The sequence below is a fragment of the Orycteropus afer genome, unplaced genomic scaffold (assembly GCF_000298275.1).
Source record: "Orycteropus afer afer isolate SDZICR_OR568_19922 unplaced genomic scaffold, OryAfe1.0 scaffold00127, whole genome shotgun sequence".
NCBI classification, from domain to species: domain Eukaryota; kingdom Metazoa; phylum Chordata; class Mammalia; order Tubulidentata; family Orycteropodidae; genus Orycteropus; species Orycteropus afer.
Genome location: NW_006921714.1, coordinates 5,904,175 through 5,923,483, shown reverse-complemented (window position 1 = coordinate 5,923,483; position 19,309 = coordinate 5,904,175). Strand labels below are relative to the sequence as shown.

The 19,309-nt window shown below is 40.6% G+C and overlaps 1 protein-coding gene across 1 annotated transcript in view; it reads right to left on the bottom strand.

Moving 5' to 3' along the window:
• Positions 1 to 19,309, bottom strand: part of UNC79 (unc-79 homolog, NALCN channel complex subunit) — a 284,033-nt gene that overhangs the window by 106,588 nt on the left and 158,136 nt on the right. The window contains exons 27-31 of the mRNA XM_042781482.1: positions 16,643 to 16,929; positions 14,980 to 15,162; positions 14,206 to 14,368; positions 11,635 to 11,784; positions 9,833 to 11,053 (exon numbers count right to left, since the gene is read on the bottom strand). Coding sequence (XP_042637416.1) covers positions 9,833 to 11,053; positions 11,635 to 11,784; positions 14,206 to 14,368; positions 14,980 to 15,162; positions 16,643 to 16,929 — 2,004 coding nt within the window. The remainder of the gene's footprint in view (positions 1 to 9,832; positions 11,054 to 11,634; positions 11,785 to 14,205; positions 14,369 to 14,979; positions 15,163 to 16,642; positions 16,930 to 19,309) is intronic.

The window sequence follows — 19,309 nt, the reverse complement described above, 5'->3', positions numbered from 1 at the left end:
TAGTTTCACATTTAAGTCTTTGATCCATCTGGAGTTAGTTTTTGTGTGTGGTGTGAGGTACAGATCTTGTTTCATTTTTCTGCAAATTGATATCCAGTTTTGCCAGCACCATTTGTTAAAGAGACCATCTCTTCCTCATTTAATGGATTTCAGCCCTTTGTCAAAAATCAGCTGATCATAGGTCAATGGATCTATTTTTGGGTTTTCAATTCCATTCCATTCATATATGTGTCTTGTCATTGTACCAATACCAGGCTGTTTTGACTACCATGGCTGATCATTGCTTTTGCTGTGTTCCAAAGATTTTGGTATGCTGTGTTTTCACTCTTGTTTGATTCAAGGAATTTTTTAATTTCATTTTTTGTTTCTTTTATTACCCAGTCATTTTTAAGGAGGGTGTTAATCAGTTTCCATGTACTTGCTCTTTTTCTGTTGGTCTTCCAATTGTTGACTTCTAATTTGATAGCATTGTGATCTGAGAAAATACTTTGCAGTATTTCAATGTTTTAAAATTTATTAAGGCTTGCTTTATGGCCTAACATATGATCTATCTTGGAGAATGTTCCACAAGCACTGAAAAAGAATGTATATTGTACTGTTGTTGGGTGAAGTGCTCTGTAGATGTCTATAAAATCAAGTTGGTGGATTATACTGTTTAGTTCTTCTGTGTCTTTGCTGAGTTTCTTTCCAGTTCTATCTTTCATTGAAAGTGGTATATTAAAGTCTTCTACTATGACTGTGGAGTCATCTGTTTGCCTTTTTAATTCTGTTAAAGTCTGATTTATGTATTTGGGGGCTGTTTCACTTATTATGGTGATATCCTCTTGTTCAATTGATACTTTACTCATTATATAATGCCCTTCTTTGTCTCTTATGGTGGTTTTTGTCCTAACGTCAATTTTATCAGAAATTAATATTGCCACTCCTGCTCTTTTGTGGTTGCCATTTGCTTGATATATCTTTTCACAACCTTCAATTTTTAGTCTATGTTTGTCTTTGTCTCTAAGGTGTGTCTTTTGTAGACAGCATATTGATGGGTTATATTTCCTTATCCAGTGCAACTCTACATCTCTTGAGTGGTGCATTTAATCCATTGACATTCAGTGTAATTATTGGCAAGTATGAATTTGTTGCTATCATTTTGTTATGTTTTTTCATGGTGTTGCTGATTTCTTTGTTACATGCAATTTTCAGTGCTGAGCTCATTTTGTTTATGAATTGTGTTATCATTTCCTTCATTGCTATTGTTTTAGTATTTGCTAAATATTTGTGCTTGTCCTCTTTTTTTATTTTGATGTGACAGTTTATCATTTTTCTTTGAGGTTATCCAGTGATTTATAATTTTCTTCCCAAGTTTAGAATAGTACGTTCTATCTTGCAATTGTCTTGACTTCCTTACCACTTAGAAGTTCTGTAAATACACTATTTTTTCCCCTTTTTGATTTGTAGTTGTCTTCATTTGCCAATTGATGTCTCTGGTTCCCTGCTTACAATCTTGTAAGCTTATTTCACTTTGGATACTTCCATAACTGGGTTGGTTTCTGGGTTATGTCATCATGTCTGTTAATAATGGTCAGTTGCTGTTTGCTGTTGTTCATTCTCTGTCCAAAGGACTCATGTTAGCATATACTGTAATTTTGGTCTGGTTTTAACAAAATCCCTTATTTCTGCTTCTCTGAAAATGTCCTAATTTCACCATCATATTTGATAGATAATTTTGCTGGGTATGTAATTTTTGGTTGGAAGGAAATTCTTTTCTTTGAGGGTTTTATATATACCATCTCACTGCCTCCTCACTGCATGGTTTCTGCCAATAAATCAGAGTTTAGTCTTATTGGTTGCCCTTTGGATGTAACTTTCATTTATCCCATGTTGCTTTCAGGATTCTTTCTTTGTCTTTGGTTTTGGTGAGTTTGATTATGATATGTCTTGGTGATTTTCATTTGGGGTCTATCATGTTTGGGGTTTATTGGGCATCTTGAATGGATATATTCTCATCTTTCATCATATCAGGGAAATTCTCTTCCAACAAATCTTCAACTATTTTCTCTGTGGTTTTATTTGTATTTTCCTGTTCTGGAATTCCAATTACACATAGATTATTCCTCTTGATGGTATTCCATATGAATCTTAGGCTTTCTTTATTTTATTTTGATCTTTTTTCCAATTGCTCCCTTTCCAAAGTAATATTAAGGTATTTGTCTTCAATCTCACTAATTCTGTCTTCCATTGATTTGATTCTACTCCTTTGCCCTTTCAATGTGTTATCTATTCCTGAAAATTTAGTAGTAATCTTCTGGATTTCTATCTGTAGATTTTGTATCATTTCTAATTTCCATTTATTTTGTCATTTTGCTCTTCTATTGTCTTCCAAAATTGCTCTAGCGTTGTGTCTGTGTTTTCCCTATTTCTGTCAGTGTTTTCCTTGATTTGTCTCTCAGTCTGTTAAAGGTACCTAAATTTTTCTGAATTCTCTATCAGGAAGTTCCAATGCTGCTTCCTCCTCAGGTATGTGTTCTGGCTCTGTATCCTGCTCCCTCGTTTCTGTTGCTTTATCTTACTTCTTTGTGTGGACTGTGATGGTCTGTTGCCTCTGAGACATTGTGACATTGTTTTATTTATTTTTAATTGGTGATGGTATGTCAGAGTGATCCACCCAAGATTTTCATTTTCTTTGTTTTATTTGGATGTATCCGAATAGGCAGAGTACTATGCTCTTCTGTGTGCTAGTTGGCAGCACTTATACACTCACCACCTGTCTCCTGGTTGGTGTGATAGAGAATAGAAGTAGGTGTACAGATCTCTGTTGGCTGTTTTTGAAGAGCAGTTAAGGGTGAGTCAGGCTCATACTGGCTGTTGTGTAGCATTGGCCAGTTGGTGCAGAAGCAAGTGGTGGCCCACACTCAAGTAGGTGGGGCTGCAGGATGTGTGAGTATGGTTGGATCATATGTGCACAGTTGCTGTCTCCCACTCAGTTAGACATTTCTTCTCAGTTCTCAATCATTTTATGAAGCCTGGCAGTTGCATAATAAAGATTAGGTATTATTTTTCACTCCAAACAACAATTAAAAACAAACACCAAAAAAGTAAAAAGAAGAGGACAAAAAAACACCACATAAATATACAGGATCAATCACCAAAAAGAGCAAAAAACAAAACACAAAGCAGAAAGGTAATAAATGAAACAAAATATTTAAAGAAATACTGTAAAAAGACAAAAGAAATATAAATAGAAAAAAAAAAACCACAATATCTGGGTAGGGTGGAATAAGGGAAAAGAGCTAAAGTAAGAGAATAATGAAGCAAAAAAGGAGAAAAACACAAAAAGAAAAACAAGGGATGGGAAGAATCACAAGAAAAAAAAAAGGGAACCAGGAAAAGAGAAGAGAAAAAAGCCAAAAACTAGAATCTGGGAAGAGAAAAAGAAAGAATAAAAATAAAAAGGAAGGAAAAAAAGAGAATAGTTTAAAAACAAACACACAAAATATAAATCTGGGGGGAGCAGGGCAGGGCACCCAGGCTCTGTCAGAGCACACAGACTGGGATGGAATTCCTGCCAGCCCAGAAGGTGGGTGGAGGTGAGAGATAGCAGTACCTCCGTTCACCAAGACGGTGTGGAGTATAAGAATAACAAAGAGGTTATCGCACCTTTCCAGTCATCAGCCTCTGGTATGTCCGTGCCTTCCTTGGCATGTGAAGTCTATTCTTAGGTCCCTGAAATCTGAACAAGAACACTGTTGCTTGAAATACTCAAAATGGCTGCACCACTTGTAAACATTCAAAATGGCTGCACCATCCGGACAGCCAAAAGTCTACAACTCAGTTGATCACCTTCTTTGCTATTTCCCTTTTTTAGTTATCATGCAGTTGTTCATGCAGTCATTGATGAGCAGGGCTGGTTTTTAGGTTAATTTTCAAGTCCTAATGTCACTTGGAATTATTCAAACTGTCTGTGCCATCAGGATAGCTGACAGTCCTCAGCTCCATTTGTCTCCTTATTCACTGTTTTCATTCAGGTTCTCCTACCAGTTGGTGTTTAATCCCTACTGTATCCTTCCTTGCAAAGCTCAGGGATCCAGGATTGTCTTCTGTATCTGTGTCAATTGGTTTCTCTTTTCTTTGTTGAAGCGGGTCTATGTAGCTTGTCTACCTATTCTGCCATCTTACCAGAAGTCTCAGATCAATTACTTCTTGATAATAAAAGAAGAATAAAGTTTCCCAAATCCTCTTCATAATGCCAAAAATTACACTAGTCATAAGACAATAAAGATTAGGTATTGTTTTTCACTCCAAACCATTAGCCAAATAATATGCATATTTATCCCTCTTGCCTTGTCAGTCTCAGTTCTATGTATATTGCTAATGGGCCATAATACCTTCACCAATAATAAACAATAACAAAACTTAAAAGTAATTGTCAAGAATTCTTGGGAATATTATTAAGGGTTTTAAAGTACTGGTGTGTTTATTAAAGTACTTGATAAACTTTTAACTTTAAAGATGTGTCATTACTATAAGACAATCATTAATAAGCACTAGTATATCAAGCTTCATTAAGCTGGGCCATTTTTTCTCAGTTCTCAATCATTTTATGAAGCCTGGCAGTTGCATACAATTTAAGTCAGCAAATATTTGAACTAGGTATACATTTAAATATTTCTATTCAATTTTTGATATAGCTGTGTAGAAATTGTCATACAATTAATTATTAACACACCAAATATTTGCCAGCATTCCAGTAGGCACTCAGGATACAGTCAGTGAACGAACCAGATAAAACTCTTTAACTTCAGGAGTTTTCATCTTAGTGAAGAGATAGATGGTAATTGATATACATAATAAATAGGTAAATTACAAGGTTTGTTAGCTGACAAATTCTTTGAAGATGAGAAATGTAAAAAAGAAAGAAATATGGAGATACCAGGTAGGGGTGAGAGGGTGGGATGTGTCCACAGCAGTGCTCGTTGAGAATCTGATGTTTAATCAAAGAACTGGAAGAAGTGAGGTATGAGGGGAGACAGTTCCAGGTTGAGGGGACGGTGTTGTAAAGGCCAAGGTGGAAACATGCAGGGAATGTCCAAGAAATCACAAGCTGGCACTGTGGCCAAGTAGAACAAGTATGGAGAGAACAGCTCAAAATGAAGTCTGAGAGCCAAAGAGGGCTAGGACCACATAGGGCTCTCTAGGCATTTAAAGGGAGCTCTGGTAGCATAGTGGCTAAGACACCTGCCTGCTAACCAGACGGCTGGCAGTTCAAACCCACCAGCCACTCCTCGGAAGGAAGGTTGGGCAATCCTACTTCCGTAGTGATACTGCCTCGGAAACCCAAGGAGGGGTCGCTATGAGTCGGGTTTGACTCCACGGCACATAACAACAACAACAACAGGCATTTAAAGGACTGAAGCTTTTATTTTGAAAGAAAAGTCACTGCAGAGTTTTAAGCAGAGGAATGAGGTAACTTCCTGTTTTAAAGGCTCCCTCTGGCTGCTGTGTCAAGAAGATACAAAGGGAATGAGGGCAGCAGCAAGGTGACCAGTTAAACCGCTATAGCAGATGTTGGTGGCTCAGACCAGGGTGGAAGCAGTGGTGGTAGTGAGAAAAGGTTATGTTCCAGATTCTGGATGTATTTTGAAGATAGATTAGGGCTGTTGGAGAAAATAGAGGCCACCCACTTAAATTTTAATTGCAGATAAACAAGGGATAATTTTCTAGTATGAGTATGTCCCATGTAATACTGGGAAGATATGGAGCCAAATCTTCACTCTCCCTTGAATCCATGCCCTCTGCTAAGTGACTCCAAAATTCTTTCCACTAAAGAGGCAGAATGTATTCCCTGACTCTTGATTTTAGGTTCATCCATGTGATTTGCTTTGGTCAATGGAATATCTGAAGATACTCTGGTAGCATAGTGCCTAAGGCACTTGACTGCTAACCAGGAGGCTGGCGGTTCGAACCCACCAGCCACTCCTCGGAAGGAAGGTTGGGCAATCCTACTTCCGTAGTGATAACTGCCTCGGAAACCCAAGGAGGGGTCGCTAGGAGTCGGGGCTGACTCGATGGCAAATAACAACAACAACAACATTAGCAAGAGCTTGAAAAAAGCTTGTGCAATGGAGTTTGTCCTCCATTTGTGCCTCTGCCATTGCCAGGAGGAAAAAAAAAAAAAACAGGTTTCACAGGTCCCAGGAGGAGGTTGGGAGACTCACAAAGCAGAGTCTGGCCACCCACTCAAGCCCAGCCCAGATTAGCTGATCCCCAGATGACCAATAGAAATAAATAAGATTATTGTTTGCTACTGAGAGTTTATGGTTGTTATGCAGAATTATTCCAGCAACAGGCTGTAACTGATAGAGGGGTCTCAGCATGCAGACAATACTTAAAGCCACAAGACTAGATGCAATCACCAAGAGAGTGAGGGTAGACAGAGAAGTACGAGATCAAATACCAAGACCTCAGAGCACTCCCTCATCAGGCAAATAAGGGAGAACCAGCATGAGAGGCCAAGAAGGCATGGCCGCTAGATAAGAGGGAAACCAAAAGAGTATGGTATTCTGGAAGCCAAATAAAGTGGGAGTGTGAACTTTGTCAAATATCATAGATACTGAAAGAAAAGTCCTAAGAATTGGCCATTGGGTTTAGCAATGGAGATCATTGGTGACCTTGACAAGTACAGTTTTGGTGCAGCAGTGGGCATGAAAGCTTCCTAGGAATGATTTTGAGAGATTGGGATAGGAGAAAATTGGGGATTGCGAATATAGACAATTCTTCCAAAAGTTTTTGCTACAAGAGGATGAGCTAAATGGGACGAGAGTTGAGATAACTGATATCAAGGGCTTTTTAATTTTTAGAGAGAGAGAAATAAGATTATATTTGGAAACAGAAAGGAAGAAATAACTAAGGGAAGAGAAAGAAAGGAGAATTTATAGATATACATTCTTGAGGGATGAGAATAATGGGATCTGCTCCACAAGTGGCAAGACTGGCATTACACAGGAGTAGATCCAGATCCATCCTAGTCCCAGCCAGGAAGGCCAGACGTGTGAGCGCAGGTGCTGGCCCCAGCCAGGAAGGCCAGATGTATGAGCGCAGATGCTGGCAGGTAGAGGAGATAATAGGAGACTGGAGTCCTTCTGACTGTGTCAAAGGAAGAGTTACTCAAAATTTGCAGACAAAAATAGCTGTGAGATAGTCCTTTAGGAGAATGGGGACATAGATGGACATGCTATGATTGCCAGGTAGTCTTAAGGATTCAGTTGAGGTTCATGGTCGTGAATTAAAATAAGACTAGTCAGCACTGTTATGTTTCTTCTCCAGTCACCTTCATCTGATGGATAGGTAGAAGTGCTGATGGAGGGAGAGTTGGATTTAACGAAGGTTGTGTTTAGTCAAGAAACTCTGAAAAAGTGAGGGCCAAAGAGGATGTCGGTGGAGGGGATTATATTGATACCCACTCAACTGAAGTCGAGGACAGAGAGCAGACAAGAAGTGGTGAGGCACAGTGAAAGTGGGATTAATACACTGCTGTCCAGAGAAAGAGGAAGAAGTAATCAGAGAATGGGAGACAGGAAACCATGCTCCTAGAAAGGGTGCTTTTGTTGTTGCTGTTGTTGTTATATGCGTTGACTCAGACCCAAATCATAGTGACCCCTCCTTGGGTTTCCGAGGCAGTATCACTACGGAAGTAGATTGCCCCATCTTCCTTCCAAAGAGTGGCTGGTGGGTTTGAACTGCCAGCCTTCTGGTTAGCAGTCAGGTGCCTTAGGCACTATGCTACCAGAGCTCCTAGAAAGGGTGTAGTGATTGGTAATACAAGGTCTGTGGTGTGACCATGGGAATGAATAACTTAGGCAGGGTGGAAGGCAAAAAAAAAAAAAAAAAAAACCACCAGAAAAGATGAATTCAAAGAACTGAGAAGCCTGAGTATCAGAAGAGTCATCTACACTAGCACTGAAATGAACAAGAATTCAGAAAGGAATATTTGGGAAAGAGTAAGAACCAGGAATCAAAACTGTCAACATATGAGGATGACTTGGGGTTGGCTATAACAGCAACAATAAGAGTAATGGGGGACACAATCCAATGACGTGACATTCAGAGGTAGAGGGAACGGCCTGGCAGTGGTAAACAAGAAAGGCAGCTGGCAAGGTGGTGAGATCGGGACAAGCAGCAGGTAGGTGGCTGGGCCTCCTTCTTGAGTCCTGCTGACAGAGGCAACAAGGTCTGGGGAAGCCTGAGACATGCTGGGCACACGGGCCTCCTTCCGACGCCCGAAAAGGCAGGGCAGGATATCTGCATGTTTGTGGGAGGTGGGTACTTCCTGATAGAAAATTATGTCAGCATAATATATTTAAAAATTTAAGGACATATTATCATAATTGTCAGATACTTTTCTGATGTTCTGGTAACAAATGTATTACTACAAAAACAATTTCCTCCCTGGTAGCTTGCTATAATGGTGGATAAAGAAGGCAATACACACACACACACACACACACACACATAAACACACAGTTCTAGAAATATAACCATATTCCATATACACCTAACTTTATAAGACCGTGGACCCTATCGTTTCTAGGCCAATACTGTTCTCCACCCGTAATGTAGCAATTTTGGCTCCAAACAATGAAAAGGAGTTCTAACTTCCCTGGAAACCTTAAACTGTCTGGTTGTTACCAGAATTGTTTCCTCCCCCTTGCCTGGCTAGAGTGCGACCTTTTCCCAACACACTTTCATTCAATGGACTTTCCCAGAGTACCCTCTGGCTGGAAACTGCTGGAGATGCCCAAGGGAAAGAGAGGAACAGGGTCCATTCTCTTAGGAGGTACTCTAGATCTGGAAAATAGTCCTGGCACTGCTACTTCCTGATCGTGTGACCTAGAGCAAGCCACAGTCCACCCTCTAAGCTCAGTATCCTCCTGAAGAAAGGGAAGGGTTAGACTAGAGGTCCCTGAGAGCTTCACCAATTCCCAATTCCTACCGTCTATGAAGCTACTAAAATAATCCTCCCAGGCCAATTGTTTTTTTTAGATCTGAACTAAGAAATAAAGAAGAGTTCCAACCAGAATTCCAGTAATACTTCTGAAGACTGTTTTAGGATGAGGTGGCCTACTGGTTTGCCATTCTTTCAAGTTATCTTTCTTGGAAACAGCGCCTCCAAGGAAAGGTGAGAAATGGCACCCGAAGCAGGAAATCCGTGGGCTGTAACCACATCGCTGTCACATGGTGGCTGTACATTAGGGTCTAGGTTGTAACTGCCATTGTTTTGGTTCCTAAGTATACAGACTGTTGATATGTGGTAAGTCTTTATAATCAGATAAATGATGATACAGTCAATTCTTAATCACTGCAAACTGTCACTGCTTTATTTTAACCGTTCACTTTAGTTCCTCCTTTGGACTATGCAAAGGAAAGGAGGGAGGGAGGAAGGAAGGAAGGGCGGGGGGAGGGAGGGAGGGAGGGAGGAAAGTAGGGAGGGAGGGAGGGAGGGAAAACAGTTCAAATACCTGGCTTTTGTTTGCAGAAGGTCGAAGGATTTGAAATACCCTGATATGAATTAATTATTGCCTCTTACTGCCAAGAGTGGTCAAGAACTGACTTTCGTGTTTGAAAACAACAAATACAAAAACACTGATGGAGCCAATAGAACCCACATGTGAATCCAACATACTCTAGTGAGCAGGAAGGATTGCGAGTGATGATGAAGCAGTTACAATGTCACTCCCTGACATTATGAGATCTAGAGTTGGACGCAGAGTCAGTGCCGATACCCTGACAGGAAAGATGCACAAACGGAAGGCAAGGCTGGAAGGAAGAAGAGGGGTGGACTCACCTGGCTCTTTCTGTTCCCCGAGCTTGTCTAGGATGTTGAAGGAAATGTCGAGGTACTCTCTCTGGATCGCACTCACAGCAATCTTCCTCTGTTTCCTCTGCCGGGGGACAATCTGAATCTTAAATTCCGACTCCTCTGCTCCGTCCTCTTCCACCTTCCTTTCAGTGTTCGGTTCTGTGTCTGACTCAGCGCTGGTGTCAGGCTTATCCCTTTCAGCCGGATTCTCAGCATCTTCTGGAACCTTCAGGAGGATCGTTTTTGCCCCTGAACTTAGAGTCGGCCCACCAAGCTTCCCTTCCTCAATGCCAAGGTCCGGGTTGTCATCCATTGACATCTCGGGGAGAGCAAAGGACTTGTGAAGGAGGTCTCGTTTCTGCTTAAGGGTGAGAGGGCTGCCGCGGGGGGACTCCGGCAGCTCCTCTGGCTTTGAGGACTCCTCAGAGTCTGTGGGGTCTTCCAGCGCCATGGGAGCAGAGTCCTTGTGACCTGCTGACTGACCAGTTCCTGAGTCCTTAGAAGAAAAGTCTTTGGAACAATCCTCCACGCTTACTTGCACCAGGGGAGTTGTGCTTAGGCTGAGGACAGACGGAGGGCTGGGGATTGAGGGGAAGGAGGCAGCGTTGTTACCAGAGGCACTATCGTTGCCTTGGTTCATCATCTCCTCTTCTTCATCACTCTCGACTATCCTGAGAGGGGGCAGAGGCTCAAATACAAGAGAGTCGCTGTCAGATGTCGAGACTATAGAGTGTTTCTCAGGCCCTGACGTGGAATCTGAGGACAAATCTATCAAATCTAAGTCCTCTTTAAGGATAGGTTTGACGGGAGAATCGACCTTCACCTCAAATGTCTCCATGCAGTTTAACCTTACTTCTGGTATTACAGGTCTTCGAGTTTCTTGGAAACTTTCCATGGCTGGGTTCTCGGGGATCTCAGCGTTGGCAGGCCGTGTGGCGGAATTCTGTCTGGGACGTCCGTGGTCGCTTTGTCTTTGGAGGATGCAGGAGGCTGGCGGGGGAGGCTTATCTACGTCACACCGCTCTATGCAGGATTTCCTGCGATGCTCGTCTAATGTGAACAAGAGGGAGTCTGCATTCCCTATATCAAGAGATTTTTGTTTTAAAGAGCGCAGTTTTTTTTTCTGAACGCTTTCTTCTCTCACACAGTGTAGAATGCTGTCTTGTAATGCACCCGTTTCTCTATATTCAGCCAGTTCTATTTCACCTGATTAAAACAAAAAAAGCTAGTACTATTTCACTTGGAGATTTCACCGTTTTTCCCCTCACACTTGGGCATAAAATTGGCATAAATCATAATCACAATCCCAGCTCCACCAGAAGGAAAAAATGACTTTCTGGCCAAGTTTTTGGATGGTTCATTCTAATTTCAAAAATCAGAAAACTTTGGAACGAAAAAAACCAAAATGTTAGTTTGAGATCTAATTTCCGAAATCAGGCTTTGGGATAATTGCTCAGCTCTAGGCATTTGTGCACAAGAGAGGGGGGTCATTTTTGGCTGAGACCATTCTAGGAAACTGTATTCAAATTGTGTGAAAGAGAAGCAAACGGTTTGCAACAAATCAAGTCAAGCAATGGCCCTCAAAGACGATCATGACGTCAATGATGTATCTGTCAACTCACGTATATATATAAACGTGTATATATATATACTGTTTGTGCATACATATATATAAAAAATCAACAGTATCAAAATGTGTAGTAACATAATAAAATTAAGATTTCACCCCAAACAAACAGTAGAGTACAACATTTCTGCATAAAATTACTAAGAGAAAAAATTCATACTTCTCTGAACATTCATCTCAACCGGCTGATATTTCACCATTTTGCTGCCGCCTATCCTTTTCAATCTTGCAAAAAAAGTTTGAGACTCTTTATTGCAGGGTCCAGTAGGTGTATCATGAATATCAGATTCATCAAAAACACTATCTTCCTCTAATTGGGGAGAGAAAGTCAAAATTACACTTAAGAGGTTATTCTCTCTTAGGCTGTGTCTACACAAGTATTTCAACAGAACATTATGGGACAGAGTCTGGGGTGGTTTCTGCACCAGCCGAAGTCTAGCCAGGCCTTGATATTCCATGCAGGTTTCGAATTATGTGGGGCAAGCATGTTGCAAGGCTGCTCATCATTTTGCTCATCACCATGGGTAGATTTTCAAGAAGCATCTCAACACGCCCCTTCCTGGGGAAACATTTCCAGTACATTTCATACCAGATGACCACAGATGTCAGCTATTTTTTCTGGGAGGCTGTGACACTGCTTGAACTCGCCTGCTTTGGATAAAGTTTCAGGCTAATTTGGCAAAAGAAATGAAATAAAATGGGTAGATCTGGCCTCTCCAAAATCATGTATGCCTTCCTGGGATTTGGGAACTGGCATAGACACAGCCTAACAGTCCATGCACCTTATACTTGGTGAATGCAAAATACTGTACTCTACATTTGGTAATGAAACACACAACACACAGGAAAAGCTTAGAAAAGCCACTGGTTGTCTCAAAAGCTCCACAAATGATCATGGACTGAAAGAGGAAACAAAGGAAAAAGAAAACAGAAAATAACATTTCCTCCTGTTCAAATAGGACTAGGCTCTGAGGAGTTTGCCACATGTAGCTATCGTGGATCTCACAAACCCCAGAACGGATCTTTGACTCTTAGGATCCTAAGACTCTAAACAGATTGGTCACCTGAGCGCCTGCTGAACTTGTCTCTATGTCCTCTTCTATGCCCATTTGGCGACTTTTAAATTGAAGTGAACCCAAACACCAATTGAGGAGGAAGTGGTTGCTACTTTGCAACCCACAAAGTTCACTTCACAAATTTTCTTTCATCCTGTTGACTGGTGAAAGACCACATACAAAACAGCAAGAGGAAAAGCTATTCAAATGTATTTAATACAACACCAAATGGAATTAACCGTTTAATCAAATCACAGGATTTGGCTTTTAATCATGTCTAGCTATAGGACAAAATGGGTCTCAGGTGTGATTATGATTAAGACTTCTTCAGTAAAAAGGGGAGTACAAAGCAAAGAGTTGAGTGTTAAGAGCCAAACCTGTCCTAATGCACAAGTTTCTACAAGAAAATGAAACCTGGAGCAGTAAACGTTAGATGAAATCAACATAGTAATCTTCTTAGCCCAAATGGAAAATGAGTGTTAATGACCATCCCATTGCACTTTCACGAAGACAGGAAAACCTATCAATCCCCATGTTTCTGAGGAGACACAACACAAATGGTATGTTTTCTTTACTTCTTTTTTAAAAAGATTCTTCTTTTCAAGAATACAGTTCTTCAAGCAACTAGTTAACACTAGTACCATTACCTAACTTTGAAATTAGGCTCCAAAGGTACAAATGACAGAGATGGAAAGACCTCAAGATGGCACCTCCCATCCAGACTAACCGCAGATGGAGGACATCCACAGTTCAACCAGATCTACTTCTCAATTTCCCAGAAATCTAAGCAAGTAGACAGATACTCTCCAGGGAAGATCAGAATGGTACCCGAACTGGTCAGCCTAGAGACCTGGACTTTTCAGCTACTGACAAACAACAGAATACGGGCTATGGTCCATTCTACTGAGAAAGTTCCAGAGCAGAGTAACAGTCTGATCAAATCAGACTGTAATGACATCACAAAGGGTCATTGGACACTTGACTTTCTCCTAGGATTGGATTACAAGTCTAATAACCCTGGGACATCAACTAAATATACACCTTGATTCTTCAGTCCTCACCTGGAAGCAATCAGGCTGTACTTTTATTTTATATAAAGTTTAATTCTATTGTGTCCTTTGAGGAGAAATTATTAACAGAAAGGGGATTGATATTAGAAATAATTTACACTTATGCAGCAAAAATGTTTTGTTTCAGTCACCTTAATCGCTACTTGTTGAATAATGAGGACAGGAAAGTACACTGCAGTCCACTGGAATGCATTCAAATTCTATGAGCACAAAGATCAGTAGCAAACTAGAGACCTACTAGATGACAGCTCCGTTGTGTGCAGACTGAGACTGACTTCCCGGCCCCCAAAGCAAGATTCTTCCAATAAGTTAGAAAAGGTTTACACTGGCTCTTTGACCAAGCAGCAATATTTTACAAAACATTCTATCTTCTGAAATGGGCTTTAGGAGCCTATCAATTATTTCTCTTGACTGCTCATCTAAAAATTAAAGCAGCAACATTCATGGGAAAAGTCTGAAAATCAATGAAATAAGAAGTGACTTTTTTTTTTTTTTTTTTTACTCCAGAATGGTATCTGGGGGCTCTCCTCTACCTCTTAAGAAAAACACTGTCCAGAAATGTATAGTCAATCTAAGTTCAGGATAGAATTCAGATATGCAAAGTACCTTTTTCTTTCTCGCTGTATCTGCTTATGTTACTGTTGTCACTGTACAAGGGTCCTGCCGTGGCATGGGGCTTGCAGCTATGATACTGAGCATTGAGTGTATTGACTGTTATGTGAATCAGATGCAGCAGGACTTTGCTGATTTCACAGTCTCGGTATGGATACTGCTCAATAAAATGGAGGGAGAAAAACATAAACAGTTATTTCTGAGGGTCAGTTTTTCCACTTGATCTTGCTAGATATTTTTCTCAGTATCTTTCAGGGATAAAAAGAAATACACAGAAAAGCAAAGCCATAGATTCTTCTTGTGGCCATATTTTTACCTGGGGCCATCTTTCTTTCCTCCTAAACTGAACGACTGACAGCAATGCATGCTGGTTCATAGTTACACTTCCTTTCAAGGTAGTTACTTGGCATAAATATTTGGTATATGAATACAATGTTAAATATCTGCTTTGTTTTCAGATAGACTTAATAATTACTACTTAGATAAAATAGGAGATTCTGAGCATAAACAAGGGTTGTTGATCTATGTCCTATAATTAATCATTTTCTACTTTAAACATTTTTAGAGAATATGCTGGCATGGCTTCCATTTCTATTTTCACTGCAGTAGCTCTATGCTTCTCAGCACTAACTACACCATGAGCCTTCTCTGAAGGTCAAATTCTTATCCTACTGGAGACATACAGCTTGGTTCTCTTGGGTGATCTCCTAGTGCTGTACTCTCTGGGAGATTCAGTCGAACCACAAAGGAGTGACCTCAGCAACTCACCTTGTAAAGAATGACCAGCAAGGCCTTCAACCACATCTGCCGAATGTGAGGCTTTAGGGACCAGAGGGAACAACGAGGTGGCTGTTGGAAATAATGCCGCAGTTGAGGACAAGAGCAATATTTGAGCACCTGAACCACCAAGGGGAGGAGATGTTTTCCCAAGTTAATGTTATAGTCCATAACCTGGAATAGAAAAAGAAATGAATAACTGAAGGAAAACGACAAAGAACACTTTCAAATCAAAATGAAAATTTCACCATCCCAACAAAAACTGGAGCAAAATATTTAATAGGCATAGTACAAAATACAAATAGTCATGGCCAGTATATTGGAGCAAGTGGTATGCACCAAAATGTTAGTGAGTTATTTTTGTCATGTGTTTTCTGGAGATTTTAATTTCCATTTTTAAATGTCTGCTTACATTTCCAAACCAAACATGCAAAGCATCCATTTAGAGGGAGAGAAGGAAGGACAAAAGGGAGGAAGGGAGGGGGAGAAAGGGGAGGGAGGGAGGGAAGGAGGGAGAAAGGGTTGGCTTGATGCCTGAAATGGTCTCTCCTCTCGCCATCACCAGGAGCTCTGGTAGTTTAGTGTCTAAGGCACTTGACTGCTATCCAGAAGGCTGGCGGTTCAAACCCACCAGCCAATCCTCAGAAGGAAGGTTGGGCAATCTACTTCCGTAGGGATATGGCCTTGGAAAACCAAGGAGGGATCGCTATGAGTTGGGTCTGACTCAATGGCACATAACAACAACAACAACAACAACAACTCTTCATCACAGACATGAGTATTAGTGGTGCTCTACCTAGCTATCAGCATTCGCTATGGACAACTGCATGCTATTGCTAACACTTTATCTATGTTGATTTTATCATAACCTATTTGATTAATTGATAATAACAGCTACCAGCTATTGAGTTCCTGCCATAAGGGAGGCACTGATTACAGTATTTTGCAATATGTGGTCTCTAATCTCTCCAAAAATCTTTGTTACCAGCAAGCAAGTAAGCAGAGGATGCCTAGGCTATCACAATTAATAAGTGGCAGTACTGACATTCACATCCAGTCTCTCTAACCCCAAATCCTCTGTCATTTGCAGAGGTGCAGCCATTCTGGAGAGCGAGATTTGTAGCACTGGCCAAATTAGGCATACATATACCCCACAATCCAGTAATTCTGCTCGAGGATCCATATTCCAAAGGAATTCTCACATGGGTCAATAAGGTACATGTACAAGGATGTTCACTGCTGAGCTGTTTGGGATAGTGAGAAGCTAGAAGCAACGTGAGTGCCCACGGCTAGGGGGATGGGTAGGTAAAGTATAGCAGATGTGAAACAGAGCAATTAGAAGCAGTAGGCAAACATGGAAAAGTGCCTGCAGGAACCAATGAATTAAGTCGCATGATTAACTCAACTCTCTCAACTTGAAGCCAAGAAAGAAAAGGGGGAAGGGAAAAATAAACAAAAAAATCCCACATTCCTTGTATAGCACCAAGCTGTTAAAGTTACTCATCTTTGTGTTCCCCTCCACATGCCCCTGCCAAATGCCAAGTAACCCTGCACAAACCCTTACAGTCAACCAACGTTGACTAAGATGAATTGTATGGCTTGGTTCTACTAAAAATCTAATGGCATGACCTCTGAGAGATGCTATTCCACTTACTTGGGCAATTCCTGCAATGAATGCATTAAAGCAAGTTGACAGGCGCATTTTTTGAGGAGCAATCATGAAGCAACCTTCCTGTTGGTCATAGCCGAGCAAGACATACAGATGCCGCTTGACCGTGTTGAAGGCCTTTGCACTACTGATGTCTGACTCAGCGCTACTCTCATCCTTGGCCATGAACTTCATGAGAACTGTAATCAGCTGGTGAACTGTCTGGTGGTCGATCCCAGCATTCTCTGGGAGCAGGTCCTTGATGGTATTGTCATTCTCAGGAGACTGTTGTCCTGTCAGTATAAGAAAGACCATCAGTGAGCAGCTCCCCCACAAGGAATTCACACTGAAATCTCACTTAGATATTACTAAAGCAGCATTTTTTCTGCTTCCACTAAACATTTAAAGTTGTTTTAGATAAGAAACTGAAAGATACAATATGGCCTACCAAGCAAAGCATTAATCTAGAGGCAGAAGTTCTGTGTTTGCCAAAAACCAAGTTGGTCAATAAGGAAGATACTCTTGGGGGGTAATAAGAGAGTGGCAATAAGAATAGGGCCCTGTAAAGCAATAGCATGTTATCGTTGAACAGAAGGACAAATGTCACCAACTTTGCATTCTGTGAATGTTTAACATCTTGGCAAAGTTTTATCCTCAGTTAAAGACAAAGAAAAGTTTTCCTTCCAGCTTTGTAAAATAAAGACACAAGAATAACAACAAAATAATATTCTAAAATCCACTGAACATAAACATATCCATTGGGTTATTCTGTTACATTATCATGTCCACTCTGTTATGTTCATAAGTCAGCTGGAGCAAAAAAAAAAAATTCCTTTTCAAATCTTAGGAAAGCTATATTAGTAGTGTGTACTCTTTAAGTGATACAACCAAAGTTATAATTAGCAAATTAAAAGCCCTACTACATGTAATGAGAAACACATAGGTGGGGGGTGGGCAAAAAGAGTGAAACATGAACTTTTAAAAACAGAAATACCACATGAAGGTGAGCTGAAGGTTCACATGGAAAGAAAAAAAAAAAATACCTTAGTCCTTCATCTCCTTTTAATCTAATAAACACTCGCGTCCGAGCCACCCCGACACGGACTTCACTGTTGTTTTCCAAACCAGACACTGCGCCCAGTTTGCCTTTGTTTTGCTGCCCTTCCTGACCCAGTTTGGGGTGGGGCCTTCTGGAAAAGGAAGGGATTGGCTCTTCCACATTATACTTCGAGACTTATTTGAAATTCTCTTTGCATCCTTGTCCCTCTTTCAATAATAACATCAGAATGTCCAAACTGAAAACAAAGTATTTGCCTGGTGGGTTAGACTGGCATACTATGATTCTCATCTCTCATCCTAAGAGGAAAAGTTCTAATGAGCGATGACAAACCTTGGTTACAAACCATTATGAAGCAAACCTTGGTTGCATCCATCATTACTAGGGTATAAAGGATGAGACAAGGAGCTAGGTACTATCCGTTATCTCCTCAGTGAAAGTGGTAAAGCGTTCATCTTCCAGGACATAGTCAAGAGAAGCAAGATACGAGAAACACTTCTGAGGACTGGAGAACTTAGTTATCTTAAGCCAATACACGCTTCTCTGGAGCAATGGTGTGACGTCAATCTCAAATTCAGAATTTACTAATTTAAAACTGCATGTAAGATAACAAGCTTGGTTGTCTAGTTTCCCCAGATGATCAGGAGGAAGTTAGTCTGTCCACAAGTGACATACTGAGAAGGGACAGTTGACAATGAGTGAAGAGGCAGCTGAACCCACTTGGTCTCAGAGCTTCTGACATATGGAAAATCACTGAATGCTTCAGTATAACCCTGGGACAATAACGTTGTCTGTCCCACAGATCTGTTCGCAAACAAACAAATGTGTGCAATGTACTTTAAAGAGTTTCTTTTAATCAAAGGTTATTAAAATGAAACCTAGAGATGTGTTTGTTGTAGTGTTTCACCTGCAGAAAGTGCTCAAAAAAATTGATTATACTATCATTATTATTTGGCATGCATCAACCACCAGGAAAAAAATTAATGAACATGGAATACCCTGTTTCACCAAGAGGTTGGAGACATGAAGCATCAGTGCATGTTATATCTAAATGTTTGAATTATAGGATGTGACCAATACATAAATCCTTGTAGAACAAAAAAGAAAATGTTCAGAGAACTACATTTTCAGCCCTGAAAAATATTTCATCTTGATTTGTTTTCTTCCAGAGTATTATTTTATAACTAGAAAGGAGTTATTGCTTCAAGCAAGTTTGGGCCAAGAATGTGACAAAAGTGAGGGTCTAGGTTCCCTGCAGTGTTCAATGTTATTGTAGCAGCAAGTACTGGCCATTACAATCTAGCTTCCCTCCTCAATTCATTTTAGCAGTAGGTGGCAAGGTATAAGAGAACACGTATCACTGGGTCCTGCTCAGCCACCTCCAAGAAAAGACGGGCTTGACTCCAAAGCCCCAGAATTAAAAGTGGAACCAGGGAGAGGTTGAGAGGGAGTTGCTCCTTTGTGACATAGCCTGTGATCTAGGAACTTACAGAGAAGAAAGGAAACAAGGTCCAACTAGGGCCACAGCCCCCCATTTCATTTATCCAAGTTCAATTGTAGAAAACAAAGCAGCAGACTTCAGCTGAAATATTTCAAAACTTCTCCTCCTATTACAA